This window comes from Theobroma cacao, chromosome 6 (assembly GCF_053813885.1).
Source record: "Theobroma cacao isolate CCN51 chromosome 6, ASM5381388v1, whole genome shotgun sequence".
Lineage (NCBI taxonomy): Eukaryota > Viridiplantae > Streptophyta > Magnoliopsida > Malvales > Malvaceae > Theobroma > Theobroma cacao.
The window spans coordinates 27,469,872-27,490,320 of NC_142644.1; the positions used below are offsets into that span (position 1 = coordinate 27,469,872).

General features: G+C 35.6%; 2 protein-coding genes across 4 annotated transcripts; one reads left to right on the top strand and one right to left on the bottom strand.

Moving 5' to 3' along the window:
- Window positions 1-2,838: 2,838 nt before the first annotated feature.
- NCED5 (nine-cis-epoxycarotenoid dioxygenase 5) lies at window positions 2,839-5,064 on the bottom strand. Its single transcript, XM_007024996.3, has one exon. The coding sequence runs from the start codon at window positions 4,906-4,908 to the stop codon at window positions 3,067-3,069; it is 1,842 nt and encodes a 613-aa protein (XP_007025058.3). The 5' UTR covers window positions 4,909-5,064; the 3' UTR covers window positions 2,839-3,066.
- Window positions 5,065-16,188: 11,124 nt separating this feature from the next.
- Window positions 16,189-20,138, top strand: LOC18596489 (uncharacterized). 3 transcript variants are annotated; one of them, XM_018123886.2, is made up of 4 exons: window positions 16,189-16,334; window positions 17,059-17,142; window positions 18,913-19,569; window positions 19,678-20,138. In XM_018123886.2, the coding sequence occupies exons 3-4, from the start codon at window positions 18,921-18,923 to the stop codon at window positions 19,968-19,970; spliced, it is 942 nt and encodes a 313-aa protein (XP_017979375.2). In that variant the 5' UTR covers window positions 16,189-16,334; window positions 17,059-17,142; window positions 18,913-18,920; the 3' UTR covers window positions 19,971-20,138. The 3 variants fall into 3 exon arrangements, with proteins under 3 accessions (XP_017979375.2, XP_017979374.2, XP_007025060.3); XM_018123885.2 differs by having other exon boundaries at window positions 17,084-17,142; XM_007024998.3 differs by having other exon boundaries at window positions 17,084-17,142; window positions 18,913-19,557.
- The last annotated feature ends 311 nt before the right edge of the window (window positions 20,139-20,449 follow it).

A 20,449-nucleotide genomic window follows, 5' to 3' on the forward strand; every position in this document is an offset into this window, starting at 1 on the left:
GAACGTAATATTGATGTATCAATATAAAGACAAGGATTGATTATCTCTCCTATGTAATGTAATAAATAATCGACAAATACAAGAAAGCATTAATAGAAAAAAATACAAAAAAAAACTTGCAGTGGGTAGGGGGAATTGACAATATGTTGATAATTACATATAGGCTTACTATCATTCATTGTACTTTGAGCATAAATGTTTTTAGTAATGAGCAGCAAATTTAATTAATTATTATTGCTGGCCTGGAAAATATAGAAGGAACAGCCTTCACAAAAATGTTGACCGTTTAAACTGTTTTTTTTTTTAACATATTTTGTAAATATTTAACAAAATGATTGCCATAACACAACTGAGGCGTGGATCACTTTTTTTTTTTATTGAATAATTCAAAGTATAATTAATTTTACTTTTTACTTTCAATTGGGAAGAGTTAGTTATTAGTAGTTACCACAACGGTCCTTATCATATATCAATGATACTGAAAGTAAGAGAATTGGTTTCAATTAATTAATATTTTAAACTCACTATGGAAGGTAAAGGAGATTGATATTGGTCGGTCCATTTGCAAACAAACAAAAGAGCATAATTAGAGCACAGTAATTGGACCAAATTAATCAATGAAATTTCCCAACATGTAGGGATGTGTTACAAATGTATGTCAAAAAATCATTAGAACTTTGATTATTGAGGTACCTGAATCTTTTAAAGAAGTGGATAAAAAAGATTCGTTCGTTTTCCTTTTGTTCACTTTTTACTCCCCTAAAATTCAAAATGTAGATTAGCTACCAAAGAAATAATTAAGATTTAAGAGATTGGTGTACCTACATTTTCTCTTTTATAGGATGATTGGACAACAACAAAGTCTAATTTCTGCACTGTGCTTTAGTGAAAAGAGAAGGTGAAGAAAGAAATTGTAAAGTCATGCTAGAAGAATATTCTCAACACTATATTCCACATGAAATTAAAGGTGAACATGTAGCATGGAAAGATAATTCTTGCATCCATTTTATGAGGGGAATAATGCAAAAGAAAAGGTCGGTGGAAAATACAATTACCATAATGATTTCGATTGTTGGTAATAGGAGAAAGAAGAGCGTACAAGAGAAAAGAAAAAGTTGAACTTTTTTTTTTTGGTGAGTCTATACCCAATGTGATCTTCATTTTCTGGGTGTGAAGACTAGACTTTTTGGACAAAACCTGCGATAAAGCTAGGTGGGACTCGTCTGCAATCCCACTTGCTGTTTCCATTTCTGAATGAGAAGTCACAAACCTAGACATGTAACTGTCATCCCCCATACAACCAACTTTTATAAACTTATGGCCTATATTCATTCTCCGGCAAATTAAAAAATTTTACATAATTAAAAGAACACCTAAAAAAGAAACTCAAGGATTTCATTATTTCATTATTTTTCGTTGGCGAGCTGCATTATTTGTTGGCTTTGAACCAAGAAGACAGAGCCAGCCAAATAGATTCACACGTTGGATAGGTTTTTTAGAATTTAATTATGAAAGAATATATAATTTGTTGTGGTTTTATGGTGTTGGTTTATGCCAAAAAGGAGGGATGAATTGACTGTTTTCTTCTTGTTTTTTTTTTCTTTAATATTTTAAATTTTTTATTATTGAGGTGATAATATGATTTAACTTAAACGAATAAGAGTTATACATTAATCATATATTAAATATTAATTTATAAAAAATAATTATAATAATTTTATATTAAAAAAATTCTTCGACCTAGACAAAAATTACTATAACTTCTATCAATTATGCAAATTGCACTTGAAGTTTTATTGAAATTCTTGTTTTGTGTTTTATCTTTCCATCTAATCTTGGCTTGTTGTAGTCTTTATTGGTTTCAATTTTTTATCATCAAATGTTGTCTGAATCTAAGAGAAACCAATGTACCAAAACATTGGATTTCAACAATTTCCAACCGGTGGCCAAAGGCCAAGAGCATTCAAAACTTTAGTGTTAATAAATCAATTGAACTAATAAAACTAAGAGCAAAAAAATTAAGATTGGATTTGGAGGAAAGCTGTGCAGGTAATTATAGTAGCTGGGTGACGTAGCAGCAGTCACAATCGAGTGATGCAAGGACGAGGGAGTCTCTCTCTCCGGCAAGAGCGCATTTATTGGCTTTTGACTGCGTTAATTATACTGAGGCTTGTATGGGGAAAGGGGTCCTCCTCAACCGTTGGGTGGGTATTTCGGGCTTTGTGCCTCCAAAACACTTTTCTTCTAACGCCCTTTTCCCCCATTTCTCACCCAAACCATTAATAAAAGTTGCCTGTCGGTTACTAATGTCAAATGACAAATGCTGTAAAGATTTTTGTTAATTAAGAAGAAACATAGTAATCTTAATTAAGAAGCAATCTTAAAATCAACAGGACTCCTAATCTTGAGTTAATTGTGAATCTTAATTATGTTTGTGAATTGATCACTCTGTTAATATACGTTAACCAGATTCTGGCTTTTATTATATAATTTTTTAAAGCACTTCAAGTCTTCAGCCGACCAATGAACCATATCATGTGCTTTTTGACTCAGAAAGCTTGCCTATGCAGACAAGAAGGGAAAACAAAGAGAGTCAAATTAATAGCTGCCAAAACCCAAAAGACAAAACAAGCTACCAGTATTGTTTGGAACTGAAACGTGAACAACATTTTTCAAACTTGCAGATAAAAGAGAAGACATGCACAAGTATGCACCCACAAATAATACTTACTAAGCATTAAAAAATGGGGAACAGAGCAAACTCTGTGTAAAATATAAAAACTGGAAATATTTAATTTATTATCTACAATGTAGAAGTGAAAACTCAACAGATGAAAATGAGATTAAAGGAAAGAGGAACATATACCAGCTGAGCTCAAATTCTATAGCTGCATGCGAAAAAGCTACAAGCTGGTTCCTTCAAACATATAACCAAAAAATAAAAACAAAAGGGCTGTTAGGTTTCAATTTCCAGGAGAATCCGGGGATCTGTACTCCGAACCATCCCTCTGGTAAAAATCTCCCAGTACGGTAAAACTTTTTTTTTAAAACTTAATTTACGTCTAATTAAGCTTGATTCACCAAGGCCTTGGCGTCTATAAACGTTCCATGAAAGCCGTATGGAACCCTGGACTGTAATTTAATTGAAGCTTCGAGCTGTAAATTCATGGCGTTCACGATTTGAAGCTCTGATTTCCAAGTTTTCTCATCATGAACAAAGGAAAGAATATACCCATCATCTTCGGCTGACTCACAATTGTCGTCCCTAGGCAAGAAAAAGGGTTCCCCACCATACCGTCTATCACCGTAAATGTGTTTTTTAACCTCCCCAGTAAAAAGATCAACCTTGGCAAATCCCGACACTTTAGGCCATGGTTCAGCAATGGCAAGATAAGCGTACCGTGTCTTTCTTCCAAGCCGGTTCCGGTTCACCATCCCAGCTTCCAAGTTCACTTGCTCCGATTCTGAGATTATGGGGCGGCGAATGGACTCACCTGTCTTTAAATTAAGCCTAATTTCGGACAGCACACTCTTTAAACTCTCGTCACATTCGTTGAAAATAGAGTCGGGAGGTGTCATGCAAGAACCAATCACCACAACTTCATCCGATTCCGGCTCTTCCCAAGCGTTCCATAGATGAAAACAGAAAGTATCAGGCGATTCAACCCATATAATATCCTTAGCATCACTTGCATTTTTAGAAAGAATCCCAAACCGAGACTTCTTGTTCTTGTCGTAAATCACAGGCGACCCACCGATAATCATTTCTTGTAGCTTGAACACCACTTGCTGATCAGGGATCACCACGAAATTCTCGGTGATGGCAAAATCATGCATCATGGTTGGCACGGGTAGAGGAATCTCGACATTGGGTGATTTTTTACCGTCGGGTAAAAACCTGAAGTACTTCAAGTAAGGCTTGTGTATAACATCGTAACTCAAAGCAAAGAGTTCCTTGGAGAAAGGATCAATTTTGGGATGTGCAATCATTGTGGATTTAAGTTGATCGTCGAAATTGTATCTTCCAACTGTTTCCAGATCACCTGAAGAAGTGATGCGCACGTGGTAAGGAAGATCATCTTCGGACATAGCTAGAAGTCGGTTATTGAAATAGACTAAACCAGCGTTAGCCACTCCAGTGCCTTGTTTGTGATCAACAAGACCAAAAAGCCCTCTAGCATAAAAAAGTAAAAGCCTGGCAATCCCTGAGTGGCCATGTAGTTCGCCAATTGCTTTAGGGAAAACAGGGCGGCCTAATTCTTTTTCTTGTAAAAGTCTTTGCGTCTCGGTAAAACGACAAGCGTAGCTGGCGTTTCCATTGTCAATGGTAACGGCATGTACCATACCGTCACCGTCAAAGAAGTGGTGGCCTGCAACGGGCTCAAATAAAGGGTTGGCGCCGTTGCGGAGATAAACGCCGTTGATGCAAGAAGGGATGGTGCCGTTGATGGGAAGAGATTGCTTGACGGGTTGTTCGGGGACTGGAGCAAAGTTTCCGGAGATTTGGACACGTGGGTCTGCGGTTTTTGGAAGTGGGTGTTGAAGCTCGCGTGAGACTAACGCGCTTTCAGCCATGTCAAGGGCCATAGCTGCAGCTTTTTGGAGGAGGTTCCACTGCGGCTGTTGTTGTTGGGGCTGGTGAGTTTTGGGTTTTGCATTTACGGGGGTTTCTTCTCTGGGGATTACGGGGTTTTGGTACGGTTGCTTTGGGAAATGGAGAACCGACGGAGAGTGCAAAGCTGAATGAATAATGTTGATGTTGTTGGTTCTTCTAAGAGTAGTTTTGTTGGGCTGCCGTTTCTTCCAGGAGATGGAGGTAGGGGAGATGCCCAAATCAACTGTGGAGGAGGAGGAAGCAAGCGGTCGGGAAATCTGGGCTTTGGCCCAATGACCTGTGGAAAAAGCCATAGCTTTTAAAGGAGAAGGAAGTCGGAAGAGATTTTCTGGTTCCGGCGGTGCTCAAATTGCGGGCTAGGGAGAGTGTTTTGCGTTTGTTCGCTTGGAACAAGAAAGCATATAGTGAGAGAGAAGAGAAAGCGAGAGAGAGAGTGAGCTTTGGAGAGAAAGGAAGAGAAAATGGGGTATAAATAGAGTTGGGGGTGGGGGAGAGGGGTGAAAGAGAAGGGGATATATCGTATGGAGGTCCACCTCGGACACCTAAGGGAAGACCACGTGGTGGATACGTGCAAAGGGCACTTGGTGATTGTCAATTGCAAACATTTTTGTAGACTCACACACTCGTAGAGGGTCTCATCTCTTAAAGAGAGAAAAGAAAATTTATTTTAAAAAGATGCATCAGTCCGTGGGGCCAAACCCCAAAATGAAAATTGCGTGAGCCATAATTGGAGGGCAGAGGGTCCCAAAATTAGGGACCAATGAGAGTGAGATTTAGAGTCAGAGACACACTTATTCCCACAGAAAGGCGGAGAGAGTGAAAAATCAAATCAGTCTACTGTAAAACAAACACCCCCAACTTTTTTTTTTCTTTTCTATTTTTTTTGTTGCGTATTAAGCCATTTTTATAAGAAAATAAAAAAAATTAAAAACCCATTATAAAATCCAACTCCGCGTTCCTCCCTCTTCTTGGAGCACCGTCGACTGCCTCGACCCACGTGGCCTTTTCTCCCATTCCTTTCCAACCACGAAATCTTGGTCACATCCCATAGCCCCACACTCTCGGCCTCTTCAGAAAAGCATATGTTCATATTTTGCTCATATCCATGGCTCATCCATGTTAGCAATGTTAATAAAAATTTAATGCCATTGCCCCTTCTTCTCTATCAACATCCAATCACTCCCCCCTTTATCTCCGACCACCACATTGCTAAATCCTAACTCATTCACCTCTGGCTAATCACCCCACTAAATTATTGTAGTCATTATTGTAGCCCCTGATATTTTCTTTGTCTCTCTTATTCTATATATATCTGGACACTAATAAAACCCCCTTCCTCAAGGTTTAGCAAATGTTTCCTTGTCTAACTTTTTCAGCCGCGTATGGACCATAATGCTCATAGTCATGCATCTTTAGGTGAATTTGTCTCGAATTTGGTCATCTTCATTTCTTTTCTTGTTCAATTATGTCCACCTTAAAGAAAATAAAATAATTTTTTAGCAGAATTCTATTGAACATTTGTTGTTTCTTGCAGGTCCTTAGGTATGTAGAAGCTGTGAATTGTACTTATGGTTTCCTATCATATCTTTGTATAGATTAGCTTCTTTTTTTTTTTGCATGCATAATTGTGGAATACTTTTTGTATTAAATCCTCGTAATAACAGAATCATTGAGTTACATACTGCAAATGTGCAGTTTAAGTATTTAGAAGAATACGGGCAATGTTTAATTCCTATACGAACCCTGCCAGGTATACTTCCAAAACCCTTTTGGCTCCATTGCTCTCAAGTCGCAATCTTTCAAGCACAAAGTAGTACTCTATTTGGAGTCACTCAGTGTTGTGTGATGGGCAGTGATAAAAGGATGATTGGACTGCATGTTATCATTGTGCATATATCTCGTTGGCATTCCAAATATATAAGAGTGACATTCAGCTTTCAATCTTTTTCACCGCCTAATTTACCCTCTAATTGAGGTTCTAAATCCTAACAATTAGACAAGGTCGGTCCTCATAGACAGAAACCAACTGTTGGGAGATTGTACCTATAGTACAATACAGTTGGGGCTCTCCTACCATCACTAGATGTATGTGATGTCCATTGGAGGTACGTCGAGCGGGTAATATTTCATTACTGTTGAGTTTCCTATCATGAAGATGTTAAGATGGATCTGTTTTTACCAAATGGAATATTGAAAAATTAAATGGAATAAATATCAGGCAGCAATTTTTTAAGCCATCGATGTCTAGTGCACTTATCACTTATCAATATCATATTAAATTCCATACCGAATATTTTCAATAGCATCCGCTATGACAATAACATCTTGATCGTTAGCCATGAACAAAATGGTCATACAGCTACTTGTTTAGAGGTCCCCCATCTGATCATAATCCATGCGAAAAAACGAACTCTTGTTGCATATGGTAGCATTCAAGCTGAAAGATGATGGCATTAATGCCTGTGGATGGAGGACGGCAAGGCTGGCTAAATGGTGCAATCGTTTTGGAGTTTAGTGACTATCCTGTTTGTGTTTGAATGCGGTCCTATACCAAGATCGATTTCAGATGCTGTCGAGGGCCAGCGGACAAAGAAGGATGAAAATGATGCCTAATGGGCATCTTTTTCTTCAACTTTCGATTGAAATGTAAGCCACAGTTGTAGATATTGGAACTCAACGCAAGTGGGGTAAGATTGGTTTCCTGGATTAGGATTACCTAGTTTTTTTTTTTTTTATATGTATATAGCTTTTTTCTCTTTTCACTTTTGGTGTTTCTTGATAAAGGAATGAATTATAAGCTGAAGAATCAAGAAATTAAAGGATGGTTTCTTTTGATTTATTTTTCAAGTTTTTTCCCTTTATTGTCCCTTTGCAACTTATTCTAAAAGCTCTCCTCTCTTAAAAATATCTATACTAGTCAATTGGGGAGCAAGTGAAAGTTAGGTGCCTTAATTATATACAGCATTTGTACATCTGTTCAGATTGTCATGTTTCGATAGCAAATCTTTCATATGAAGATTTTATCCTTCTTAAACAAATTAAAAAGGGGATCTGCATCCCCTCTCTTTGAGTTCACCATACAAAGGGGGGGTTTCTAGTATACCCCAGTCACAAGTTACAGCCACGCTCTAATCTTTCATTTTATATGCTCTATAATCGGATTAATAGAAAAAGACATGCTTTCCCTAATGTCATGGATGACTCTCAAACAAGAGCGAGTGCGAATTTTATATGTTAATTTATTCAGTACCTTTATCATCTAATTTGAATAATAAATAGTCAGACAGAGATGCTCTTTTTTGTTGCCCTTCATGCTTCACATCCTATTTTATTCTGACGTTTATTTTAATTAATACATCTAGATCTATTACTAGGAAAATGTATATGTTTCTTTTGGGATTCTATTGATAGTGAAACCACGCGATGCACAACTTAATTCTCTACTGCACTTTTCCTCCCTTTCTGTTATATACAAATCCATTTTCAACTTAATTTAGATAAGTTTGAAGGTTATTTTGGAGTATTTGAGTGAATAAATAAAGAAGATAGGGTCCAATTCATCTTCCAACTCCATAAATTCTACAATTCAATAACCAAGAAAAGAAGTTTTTAAATAGTAATACGTTGAAAAAATATATGTCCTAGACGTTTACAGATTTGCACTCACATTGGACATTGCCACCCTTATCTTAATTTGTTAATTATGTAATCTTTTCTACATGTCGACTACAAGGTAGGAGCTAAACCTTGCCACTAAATTTGACCAACCTAATTACCTAAACTTATACGGCAACTGGCAAATTATAAGCCTTCCATGGTGGAGGGCTGCGTACCACAAAAATGATTATTATAGTTTCTAGAAAATTTTTAAAATTTCTTTTAGAAAACAAAAAAAAAAAAAAAGGTTGAGTGGAGATAAAACCTAGCTAAATCTTCTTGCTATCGATCTCTTAAGGGTCCAGAAACAATTATAGGCAATCTCTATTCTCTAGCGTGTAAAACATGACGAATTCAATTTGCTTTATATATATATATATATATTGCTTGTTATACTCTGTTCATGAAAGATATGACCAACTCAAAATAGACAGAGAGCTATATAATTACATTTATCAAAACCTTGAACAAGCTATAACTTGATCAACAATGTGAAATTTAGAGTACTGCCTGGTTGGTATAGTGGAGAGCGGCGCCAATCGGTGTAGTAATCTTTATATTGTAATCTAACCATTATATATTAATAAGCATATAGAGGAAAGTGTGGAAACAAGGAATCTAACAACAAAGGAAACAGCATTCTCTATATCGATTGCTTGTTTTATAAAGTGATATGAATCCAAATAGGATCGCAATGAAGATTGCCTCGTTGGAAGATATATATATATATATATATATATTAATTGGCTCCTAAATTTCTATTAATTTGGAAAGTATATTAATCTTTATTGATCAATACATAGCGTGATATTAGTTGTCAGCTGATGGTAATGATCATCTTAATAATAGAAATGATCATATTGAGTTAGGTTCAACTATTGAATTCGTTTTTAACTTAAAAAGGCAAGATGGAAACATAATCAAAATTAGAAATTGATATTCCATTCAAGTTAAACTTTATATTTTAAGAGTATGTTTGGATATACGATACAGTTCGGTGAGAGTTACTCTGTATCTTTTTTTTTTTGTTCTTCCTTGCAAGCAGCCAACGTTATTAAGTTGGTACAATATTAATAACTTAATTTGCCGTTTGGTTACAATAACTCTTATGTCTAAGAGATGAAAGTTCGCTTTAGCAAGCTTGAAACCAAAATACAGCAGCAGTAAATGACAAACTTTCTTCACTATACAGGCTGGAAAAAGGCCCCATTGCCTCACGTGATTACTGGAGCTAGCTATTCGATTATAACACAGACTTGTTCTATCTACTTTCACAACCATCATTTCTTACCACTTCTAAGGTTTACTACAATAATCATATTAATTTCACTATGTTCGTTAGACATATTAGTACTATTGAACATATTGATTAATTCTTAAATTCGAAACTTTCCAAATTCTATATACGAGAAAGATATTATAAAATTGATTAATTTATCTTATAGCACTACTTTTAGATCACATCAAACAGTTGTAGCTAAAGTCCCGGTAACTTGGATCATCCTTAAACAACATGAGAAAGATTGGATAAGGGCTAGTATTTTTGGAGGCAAAGATGTTGATAGCCAATATATATATAGCTGGGTTTTTAAAAGGGATAATATATAGCATAGACGAGTAGCCTTTCACTACTGTTTTACTTTTTGCTCGAAGCAATTTCATGTCATTTCATGCAAGTTGTGTAAATTTGTCGAGCACGAACAGCATGTTGTCATTCCAAAACCAAGTTCATAATTAGCTGCTTGAAAGACTTCCCCATGGGTTTGGGGATGGGGCCGCCATGCCGTCAGGTAGGCGCAATTACAGGTTGCTTTTAATTGACCGATACTACAAAGTTCAAGCAACTTGCAAAACTTGCTGCTAATAATATATGAAATATATTTTGCTTCGAATCAGTAGGCAAGTAGTCCTAATATAAGATCGAATTTGGCCAATGCTTGATCATAACTCGGAATTGCTTTTTGTACAGAAAATTTCTACTGCGGTGAAACAACAAAAGAGCAGAGAGGCAGGACGACTATCCATTTCTGCATTATATCGAGTTGCTAGGAAAATATTGCTGCAACCCACTTGTGACAAAGGAATTGACATTTCACTAACCAATGAAGCATTCTCACAACCCATCTTATTGGCCTCTGACATTGACAATCCACCAAGTGTCTTCGTTACATGGGGACAATTGTACTATCTCCTGAAATGACACTTGGACTGATCAATAATGGCTTGTGATTTTGAGTTGTCTTTCTACACCATTAATACTAATCACGAAAATCAAGAGTATTAGTCCTTTTGCTAACTTGTGATCGAAGAAGAAAAATATCACGAGGAAAAGAAACGCGTATTCCTTTGGCATTCAAACTTTATGCTAGCAAAGGGGGCATGATGCTTTTCAATGTTGGATTTTGCTGACCACTAGCCTAGATAAGGCCTTGATAGATATTCCTTATTATTTGCTGAGAGTGGATTACCCATCATCGATGAAAGAATAGGATAGCTAATGTTATTGATACACGAGGCAGGTAGAGTTTCACATGGTTAGCACTGAAAATGTTTGTTTATTTCCCATAAAACATGATGTTGCCCGATCTTATTATTGGGAATTTGGTATCTGCCCTTGCTGATTTAATCATCGTCGGTTATTGTCGTTATTAACGGTTGTCACATGGAATGCACAATCAAAAGAAATTCTTTATTACAGTAAAAAATTAGTTAGTGCCATTGTTAATGACCATTTGTTTAAGCTCTATAATAGCTAAAGTTATTCATTAACATTAATGGCAAATTTGGAGGAGTAAAGTTATACATAAATTAAACATTGGAGAGAAAGATAAACTTCTAAAAGAACCTACTTACCATGAATGTTAAGATTTGAGTCATATAATAAATTATATGGTAGTAGGTCGAATAAAGCTTTGCTGAGGAATGCTTTTGAGCTTCTAAGTCAGTTCTAAGTAATTTCTGGTTCTTTTGAGAAATATAAATGAAAGACCTTTGCCTAGTTTCAATGATCCTTGAGAGAGCATATATAAATGAGGTCAAATTCATTTTGTTCCAAACTTCTCATAGTAATTAATAGCTAGACATGGCCCAAGTACTAACTAAACCACTACTAATCCTGAAATTAAAGTTGGCTGCCATCATTATTGATGGCTGCTAGCACATGAAATGCGCAATCTGTAACATGAATGAAAAAAATCTGGCAGAATTGGCATTGAAAAATATCTAGCTATAGTGCATCTTGCAGATGCATTAATAATGATTAGTGTAGTATTTCTAAATTGCATTGAAAAATATCTAACTATAGTGCATCTTGCAAATGCATTATATAATAAAGATTACTGTAGAGTATTTCTAAATTATTTATTTTCTCAAACAAGATACATATAACCGCATCATCAACCATAGGTGTCGGATTAAAATATAGATAAGCATAAAGAAGCATACTCGCACAAAAACAAAAACAAAAGAAACTTAATTAATCGAAACATGAAGAAAAAAAAAATACAGGGATGGATGCACAAGGAATACTGGACTTACAACTATTGGCGCTCAACTCCACTTATATATCTAAGCTTGATTCAAATTTCAGTGTGTTAATAATCCTTGACTCACTTAGCTCATGAGGTTAACTAATTAGTTAATCAAATATGTAGTTCATATTAATATGACAAATAAAATTTTTAACTAATGTTTTCTCTAACTAAATGGTTGAGATGCTATTTTTGGATATCATAGGAAGTCTAATGGAAGAAGGGGATAACAAAATTTTAGACTTTAACCCTCAAGGAAGAGGAAAATAACTATTAGAGCAACTTTTGATATGTAATAATTCTAAATTAAATATGATGTCGTTTTGAGAATTTCATATATAATTAAATAGTTGGATAGTTGAGGTACCATATCTACTTAATTTTATATTTTCATTAGATTATAAAACTTCTTAACTTTTTTCAGCTTAACTTCCTTGTCCATCAAGAGAAAATGGTTTCTACACCCTTTAAGATGTCAATTCACCCTTTATTATTATTATTTTTTGTTATCTTGTTTTCTTGGGCAAGTCTATCAAATAAGGACACAATGATCTCATTGGACAACTAATTAAATAAAGGTAAACTAAGGAATTCTACATCCTATGGAGAGATAGTTTACTTGTAGGGCTTGATGATATGATTAGTCAGATTAATATTATCGTTTCTTTCTTTGGTGAAATGGTTTGGCAGGTAAGATTATGCAAATCAAAATGTAAGTATTTGATAATTGCCAATTGACTAATAGTTCCTTCTCTAAATCCATTTCTTACTCCATAGATTATTGAATTTTTTTAAAAGCCCCCAACACTTACTAGTGAATAATGTATGGGAATTGGGATACAAATCATGTGGTCCTCCTTTTCTTTAATCCATTTCTTTAATCAATACTATATTATAGATAATAAAAAAATATATGGTACCCAAAAAGAAAAGAAAAAAAAAACCCCAGGCAATTCCCTAACTGATCTGACTGACCAGAAATAAACTATCAACTGCCATACCCACCTAATTCTATCACCCATTTTTCAAGCTCTCAAATGCCATATAAATCTTGTACACAAATTAAAGGCAAAATGCCATAAGATTTAATTATCTTGTTTTTCTATGTTGACAAAAGGCTTATCTAATTAAATTCTAAAGATGAGCTATTTGCTTTAGAAAAAAGGAGGAAGAAAAAACTGAGATAGAAAGAGGAAGTAAATTCTAAAAGTGGGTAAGAGGGGTCCTCCATTTTCTCCTTATTTCTTGCTATTATCTTAATTACTTTCTTGCTCTTATGTGCATGCACTGGTCAAAAGGGGGTCAAACTCTTCTAGAAAATCATGATCAAGGTATGTGTGAAAACAAAATCCATCAATTAGGTATAAAAGTATTGTTTCGACAAGGGAAATGAGAAGAAAACCAAGCCAATATAATCAGAAGACAATATATAGTCAAAGATGAGAATTAGACAAAGGTAGGTTCATAAAGAAAGAGAGAGACAGAGGTCCATGATGGGATTGCGTTTGGTAGCACATGGTATGCATATAATATGGGGAGAATGTGAGGTAGTTGAATTCTTCATTTCAAAGCATAGCATCTTCCACAAATGGGACATTCCAGCAGAAGGAATAAAAATCAAATCCGACGAAGCTGCAAGATTTTTTTTTTCTTAGTTTTTCATGATTTATGGTGGAATCTAATGTGAGGATAAGTGTGTTTTAAACAATCACGCAATATTCCAACCAAGAGTTTTGCACGTTATTCCTTAAAATTTGTTTTACTACTATTAGTACTATACTACTTTTCCATCTCCATTCCATCATTCTTCAAATTTGCTTTCTTGGCTAAGTATCCAAGAGATTTTCCTGTCCTGATACCATGAACCAGACCATTAATTTGGTCTTCTATTGCAATGGGAAATTACACATCTTATTAGACTATGATTGGCCTTTTTCTATAAAAGTGATCCTCCAATATTTCAAGAAGTAGGTCAGTGGAAATAGATATATATAAAACTTTCCGTCAAAGGGTAGGTCCTAAATTTCTTTCCAATTTCCACTCATACTGAATTTGATCAACAATGTTTTTTTTTTTTTTGAAAAACGATTTCATTAACACTAGAGCTCTTGTGCCAACCAAAGTCTCTATGCTATTTGCTAAAAACTTCTCTTGACATATGATAACTGGCCCGTGCTTCACCATAACTCTACAATTCCATATGGAACTATTCAAAAAAGAAGCTCAACTATACAGCAAAATATGACCCTCTGTCACTCCCCTGTAAGTAAGTGACCAGTACACAGCAAAAATTATAACCAGCCACTTTACCTAATGTTCTTTACAATTTGCACAAAACCTGCATGATCAACAACGTTTGAACTCCAAATTCAAAGCAGATTTTGCAGTTAAAATATTAATCCACCTTATGCGTCTTCATTAATTCTTGACATAGAGGTGTTTGAAGGACGCTAAATCATGTATGTGTGAGCAATGAGGCTGATATAGATAATTACTAGATAGGACATATTAATGACAACTTCCTTGTAATTTAACAATATTCAAAATCCTTATATTAGCCTTTCACCAATTTTAGCTATATATGTTTGTCATCAAAGACATTGGTTCCCATGCATCTGCATGTGCCCCATGCATTAATTCCCGAGTTAATATTTCAGGAGAAAAATGTGTGAAAGATTCTTACAATTTGCAGATTCAGCTTTATTCATATCTCTCCATGGAAAAAGCATTCCATGCATATTGAGATTCATTCAAAGTCAGTCATGAGCTTATCTGGAACAGCCAAGTTGCATCCCAGGTAGATCGACTAGTCCAAGTCAAGAGCTTACATTGCAGCACCCCTTAGCTACAAAACATTCAAAGACGGCCGAAAGTTTCAATTAAAACCTTTCTGCCCTTTTTCGCAATACCAAAATAATTCAATCCAATCTCCACTTGTTAACAAATGATCCAACTCTATTATTTCTTCTCTTCCATGTCATGTTATCAACTTGTAACTGTAGGGCTTTCGCTATCAATCTTATTATTCTTGATAAACTCAATTGAATTTTTTCTTTCTTTTGATACATGCTATAATCGTGACTGGCGAAGAAACTTTTTCCCGTCTAATCGATATTCCTGTTTCGATTCCAAAAAGCTGTTCGATTGCAGATGATAATCTTGTGAAAAATAGCCAAACCAATAAGCCCTAGTGATGGCACTTCAGAAGAACCGTATGGAGAGTACTTGTGTCAACGCCTGCTATTTTGCATTGTCATGTCTGTCTTAATTATTGACTTTTGGGCGACATGTAAGTTGACATTTTCCTAAACAAAACCTATGGTTTAAAACTTTTGCTTCCATTCAAATGTCAAAGTGTTACATGGTTCTCCTACCAATATCAAAGGCGCTGGTAGATGTAGGCCATTATGGCTGCATATAAGTGGGATTAATCCCATTAAAAATTGTTCTTTTTCTTCCCTTATGTACATGAAATAAAGGGTAAGAGGAGTAAAAAAAAAAAAAAAAGGAAACCGTACCCTTGGCATTACCAATGGATCAAATCTTGCCCCCTGGTAAAATTCTTTTGTTTAAACTCTACTTTGACTTAATGTAAATCTAATCTTTGTAATTACGTCTACTTGAGACAAATCTCTTTAAAGAAAACTCAATAATGGCCCAAATCCAAAAGGAGCAAAAAGTATCACATGCTTTCATGGAGGTAAATGGGAAAAGGGAACGTGGAATGCCCATGATCAGGCGCATGGTTCATTGCAGCTGCCTGAACTTATGTCTTTTCATGAAATGATATCACGTAATTTGATGACAATACTACTACGCATCAAGATTAATGTGGGGGTCACCATCAAAGTAAATTGATCAGAAAAAAAATAAGTCAAAAATTTCTTTGAAATTTAACCGTATACACTACAAGCATAAGTTCCTGTCATGTTTGGTGACATTCCACTTGCCATTTTGACATTTGCCATTTTGCTTCGACCAAATTCCATGGATTGTTTTGGTGCCTTCACGCAAAAAAATTTATTTTTGAAATGATAACTCAAGAGACCCAAAAAAATAAAAATCTTGTTGATTTTTAGATGGCATGTTACATATGCTTAGATACTTTTCAAAAAAAAAAATGTGCTCAGATTATATGAACCAAATATAGAAGGAAGGCGAATAAATATTTTGTTCCAAGCTTCAAGTGTTCTGATTCTGGGTTCGGCCTGCAAAACTTCAGGTCGTCAACTTGGGTTGGTGGTATGTATCAATCAATCTTGATTAAATTCTAGGCCCACTCATTGGCTGTTTTATTAGATTAAGAGCCCACATAACCAGAAAGAGGCCCATTTATCTACCTATCTTGGAAATGGATGGACTCATGGGCTGTGGCGCCCTCAAAGAAAATAAGAAGAAAGAGGAATTGCTTTTAAATTTGCCATGTGGTTTTAGCTTTCCTTCTCTCTATCCATCCATCAACAGCTCTGTAACTGGGCATGGTATTTCCATAAAAAATAAGGCATTCCCTTTTCTTGTAGAGTTTTCCCATGGTAAGAAGCTTTATTTAATTGTTCCAACAGTTTTAATAGTTTTTTTCCTTTATCTTTTGGGTGAATATGAGGGTATTGGCAATGTTCTTGGTATTCTTTAATTGGGAAGTTTTTTCTCTTTTTTCTTTATTTCTTTGAAGTTTCTATTTTTGGAAATTGTCTGTTGTTGTATCTGTAAATGGGACTTTAGCAAGACAAGCTGCAAGGAATTCTAATCGTCTAGTTGTGAAAAATGTTTTTCTTTCCAAGAAAGTGAAAAATGGGATTTTGAGTTTTCACATTCCTCATAGTAACACATAACATTAGTATATTTTTAATTGGAAATCATCTATATATTGAAGCTAGATAAAACTAATCTGCCCTCTTCTTGTTTCTACCTTATTTGAGACAAAACCAAAAATTACCAGCTAAATATAAGAATTAAAGATCAGATAAGGGGAAATATGGTATTTCCCCCGTTTATCTGACTGTCAAAACCCTATGCCCTGTAACTTTTAATGGGAATAAGCAATGGGGAATGATTGGTTGAGGTGTTGAAGATAAGTACTGGTTGCTGGATTTTTTTTATATATTTGATGTCGGTTAATAAGATATTCTCATATTTATGATATCCAGTTTGGGGCCTCTTGTAAGAATGTGAGTAATTTTAAAAGTGATTTTTCGGTTTTTTTCAATAAGTGTGGATATTTTATTGTCCAAAATTCTAAATCTTGCTTGTCTTTAGGAATACATATTTTGCATAATTGCAGGTATCAGTTATGATCAATTGTGGGTTGGACCTCTGATTCCTAGGCCATCCTTATTCTTGGTGAGTAAGTTACAGTTGGTATCTAAATCTAATTGTGTTAGACTAATCAAATTCTGTTAAAGCAATTTTATTTCCACTCTTAAATGAATATCTTCAAATCTGCTTTCCCAATTTGCTTTAGTGTTTATCTAGTTTTACAGTTAGGTTCCTTCCAACCCCGTCTTCTTGTTGTGCATTTGCTTCATTGTTTTCCTATTATTTTATAAAAAGATCTAGATTAATTGTGGCTGTTGGCAACAGTAGTTGCAATGCTGGATTGTTTTTGGATGTTCTAGGGCTAGGAACACATGCTGGTAGCCTGTGGAAAATGCTGAGAATTATGTGAAAAATTAAATTGAAAGCTCTGCAAAGTTTACTTTGTAGGGTCAGTTGGATGGGTAAAGGAGAAAGAAGCTACTGTGATCGTGAATCAGATTAAAAGAATATAATATCAACTATAGTTTATGTGGGAAAGACCATAACGTTATACCTATTAAAGGTCTGGTGAATAGTAAAGAGTGAAGTGATTAGCATAAGGGGGTTCCAATGAATGAATGTTTACTGCTTTACAAATAGGTTTGACTGGTATTTATTGAAGTCTCATTAAAAGAGTTGTACTTGGGTGATCTCTGGTAGTATTGTGTGCTTTTTCCTAAAATACTGTGTATTTAGGCAATCTTCCCCTTGGGGAGTTAATTGTTGTGCTTGTCAGTGGGCTTCCCTTCGATACATTTTGTATGGCACTTTTCGGCTTTCTTCTGGAAAAGCAATTTACCTTAAGAAAAGAGTGAAAAAATGAAAGAAGAAACTCATATCTATTAGGTCTTATTTGCTAGTGCATCTTTTGCTACTCTCTTGTGAATGATTCGGGATCTACAGGGGTTGTTGCAACGCTAAGAGCAATCATATAATAGTAATAGATATAGCGTAGCCTTGTATTTACTGGATATTATGATTTCAATGCATTAAGAGTGAGGTGTTTGTGGCAATTCTCTGTGCAATACATGCACCTTTTTAAGACTTAAATTGAGCTTCAACTCACTAGTCTAAATTTTGCACATTCTAGAATGGACAATTTTGAAGCTGCTGGGTATGGTTAGATCATTACTTTGTAGCAATGATGACCTTTATTACTCCAGCCCTTTTCTTTCTCATAATTTAGTAATGTCAGACGCATTCGATACCTTGAATGGACAATGGCATTTTGGTATGACTTTCTAAAAATTGAGAAAAAATAAAGAAAATTGAACATTCTTACATTGAACATGAGCCAACACTGATGCTAAGTCTAGGCAACGTAGATTGACATTGAGAGTGGGCCGTGGATGCACCAGGTTTCCTTTTATATTTTACTTCATGTTCCAAAATTACCCCTTAACTGACACTCAAAAATTATGTGCCAGATTGTTTTATGACCTTATGAGAGTTGGTGTCCTTTCTACATGGTCTTGACATTTGTTTTGCAAGATTTGATTCTTTCCATGGCCATTTATGACTATTCTAAATGCGGGTTATTGTGGACAAGGCCGCTTTAAAGCTGTTTAAGTATGGATCTTTCCTTTGGCAACCTTTTTTCCAATTTATGCTTTCTCTGGTTTCTTTTCATAAATGGCTTTTATTAGGATTGTCGTTTACATTAATTGGTGTGAACCACTAGGACCTATTTCTTTGCCCTGAAAGGCTATAAAATGGGGTAAGAAACAATGCCTTCTTCCCCATCACAAGGTTTTCTTTAGCTAGCTAGTTTCGACCTCTTCTTGAAAGGAGCTGAATCGTGCATTCCTTTCTCAGTTTCTACCATGAATTTCCTTTTGGCAAGAGAAGATGCAGAGAAGCATGCAGGCACTAAATCATGCTTCTATTGCAACAAAGTGTTCAACAACTATCGAGCTCTAGGTGGCCACCTTAGGATTCATCAGGAGGATAAGACATCAAGGACCTTGAATTATCCTGGTCGTTCCAGTAATTCCATGGACATTACTAGGAACCCTCCTGTACTCCTACCAAACAGCCAACAGAACTCCTCGGGAGGGGGGAACAACCCAACTCCATTCTCTAGAGCACCACCTGCATTTGACTTCTCTAGGATGTTCTACTCAAATGAAATAAACCAGGCAAGTAGGAGCAAATACACTGGCAGCAATCCTGGAGTTTCCCAAACTCAGTTTATCATGTCTCCAGACTTCTCATATGGCTGTGGTAGTGGTGCAACTTATCACAGTCTAGCTTCAAGAGCATTTGCTCCAGCTGGTGCCAATGCAGTCATGTCTCCTGCTGCATTTGCTTCATCTGGTAGTGTTGTAGCCGCTGGCTTTCCTATAGATTCTTCATTATATTTGGGCACAAATGGAGTCTGTCAGTTTAATACTGATGAATTTCGGATTAGCCGGGATGGTTTGCCACCATCCTCTGGAGATGCCTTGCAGAACGTTCAAGGTTATAATTTTAGTAAGCTTCCAAATCACACATTTGCTATAACTAACCCTGACCATGGTTTTGGGTCATACCAGTTGCCTGGGTTCGATGAATCTATTGCTGTTTGTGCCTTTTCTCCAGGTCCTCATCCATGCTCAAGCGTGGATAAAGGTGGTCAATATGACGGGAGAAGTTTGTTGATGTGTGAAGAAGGTAAGAGGCCCTACTTAGCTGATGGATCAGGTGGTGCTGACGTAATGAATGCATCGAAAAAACCTAAGATTGCCCCCACTGAACATGTGGAACCCAAGAATCCTCAGAAGAAAGAGCTATCACTCTTCATGGATGTTGATGATTCAATTTCTGCATCGGAAACTTGTTGTGGTGCTGAGGAGGAAGGTCCAGTAGATGTAGATTTGTCTCTGCATCTTTAGACTTGTGTGTTTCTCTTTACAATAAATAAATAGTAATGAAGGAAAAAAGGAATGGTCACTCTTGCCCTTCCCTCCCTCCCCTCTAAAAGGAAGATGTTGTTTCTTTGTACTGCTGAACTATGTACAAGTTGCAGTTTGGTTATATTTTATAAAGTAATTTATTAGGAATTTTCTTGTGGATTGTGGAGTTTGATTAATCTTTTTCTTGCTTAGTGAGGATTTGAGTTTGAAAACTTGTAACCATGTTCTTATGATTGGTTTTTATAGAAACATGTTAACATGAGGTAGAGGAAACAACTGGAACTGGTAAAGGAGTTTGATTAATCGTTTCCTTCCTTAACAAGGATTTGAATTTGAAAACTTGTAACTATGTTCTTATGATTGGTTTTTATAGAAACATGTAGACATGAGGGAGAAGAAACAATTGGAACTGGAAAAGCAAGATTTGTTTTATACTTTAGCTCTGAATGCTGATGCAA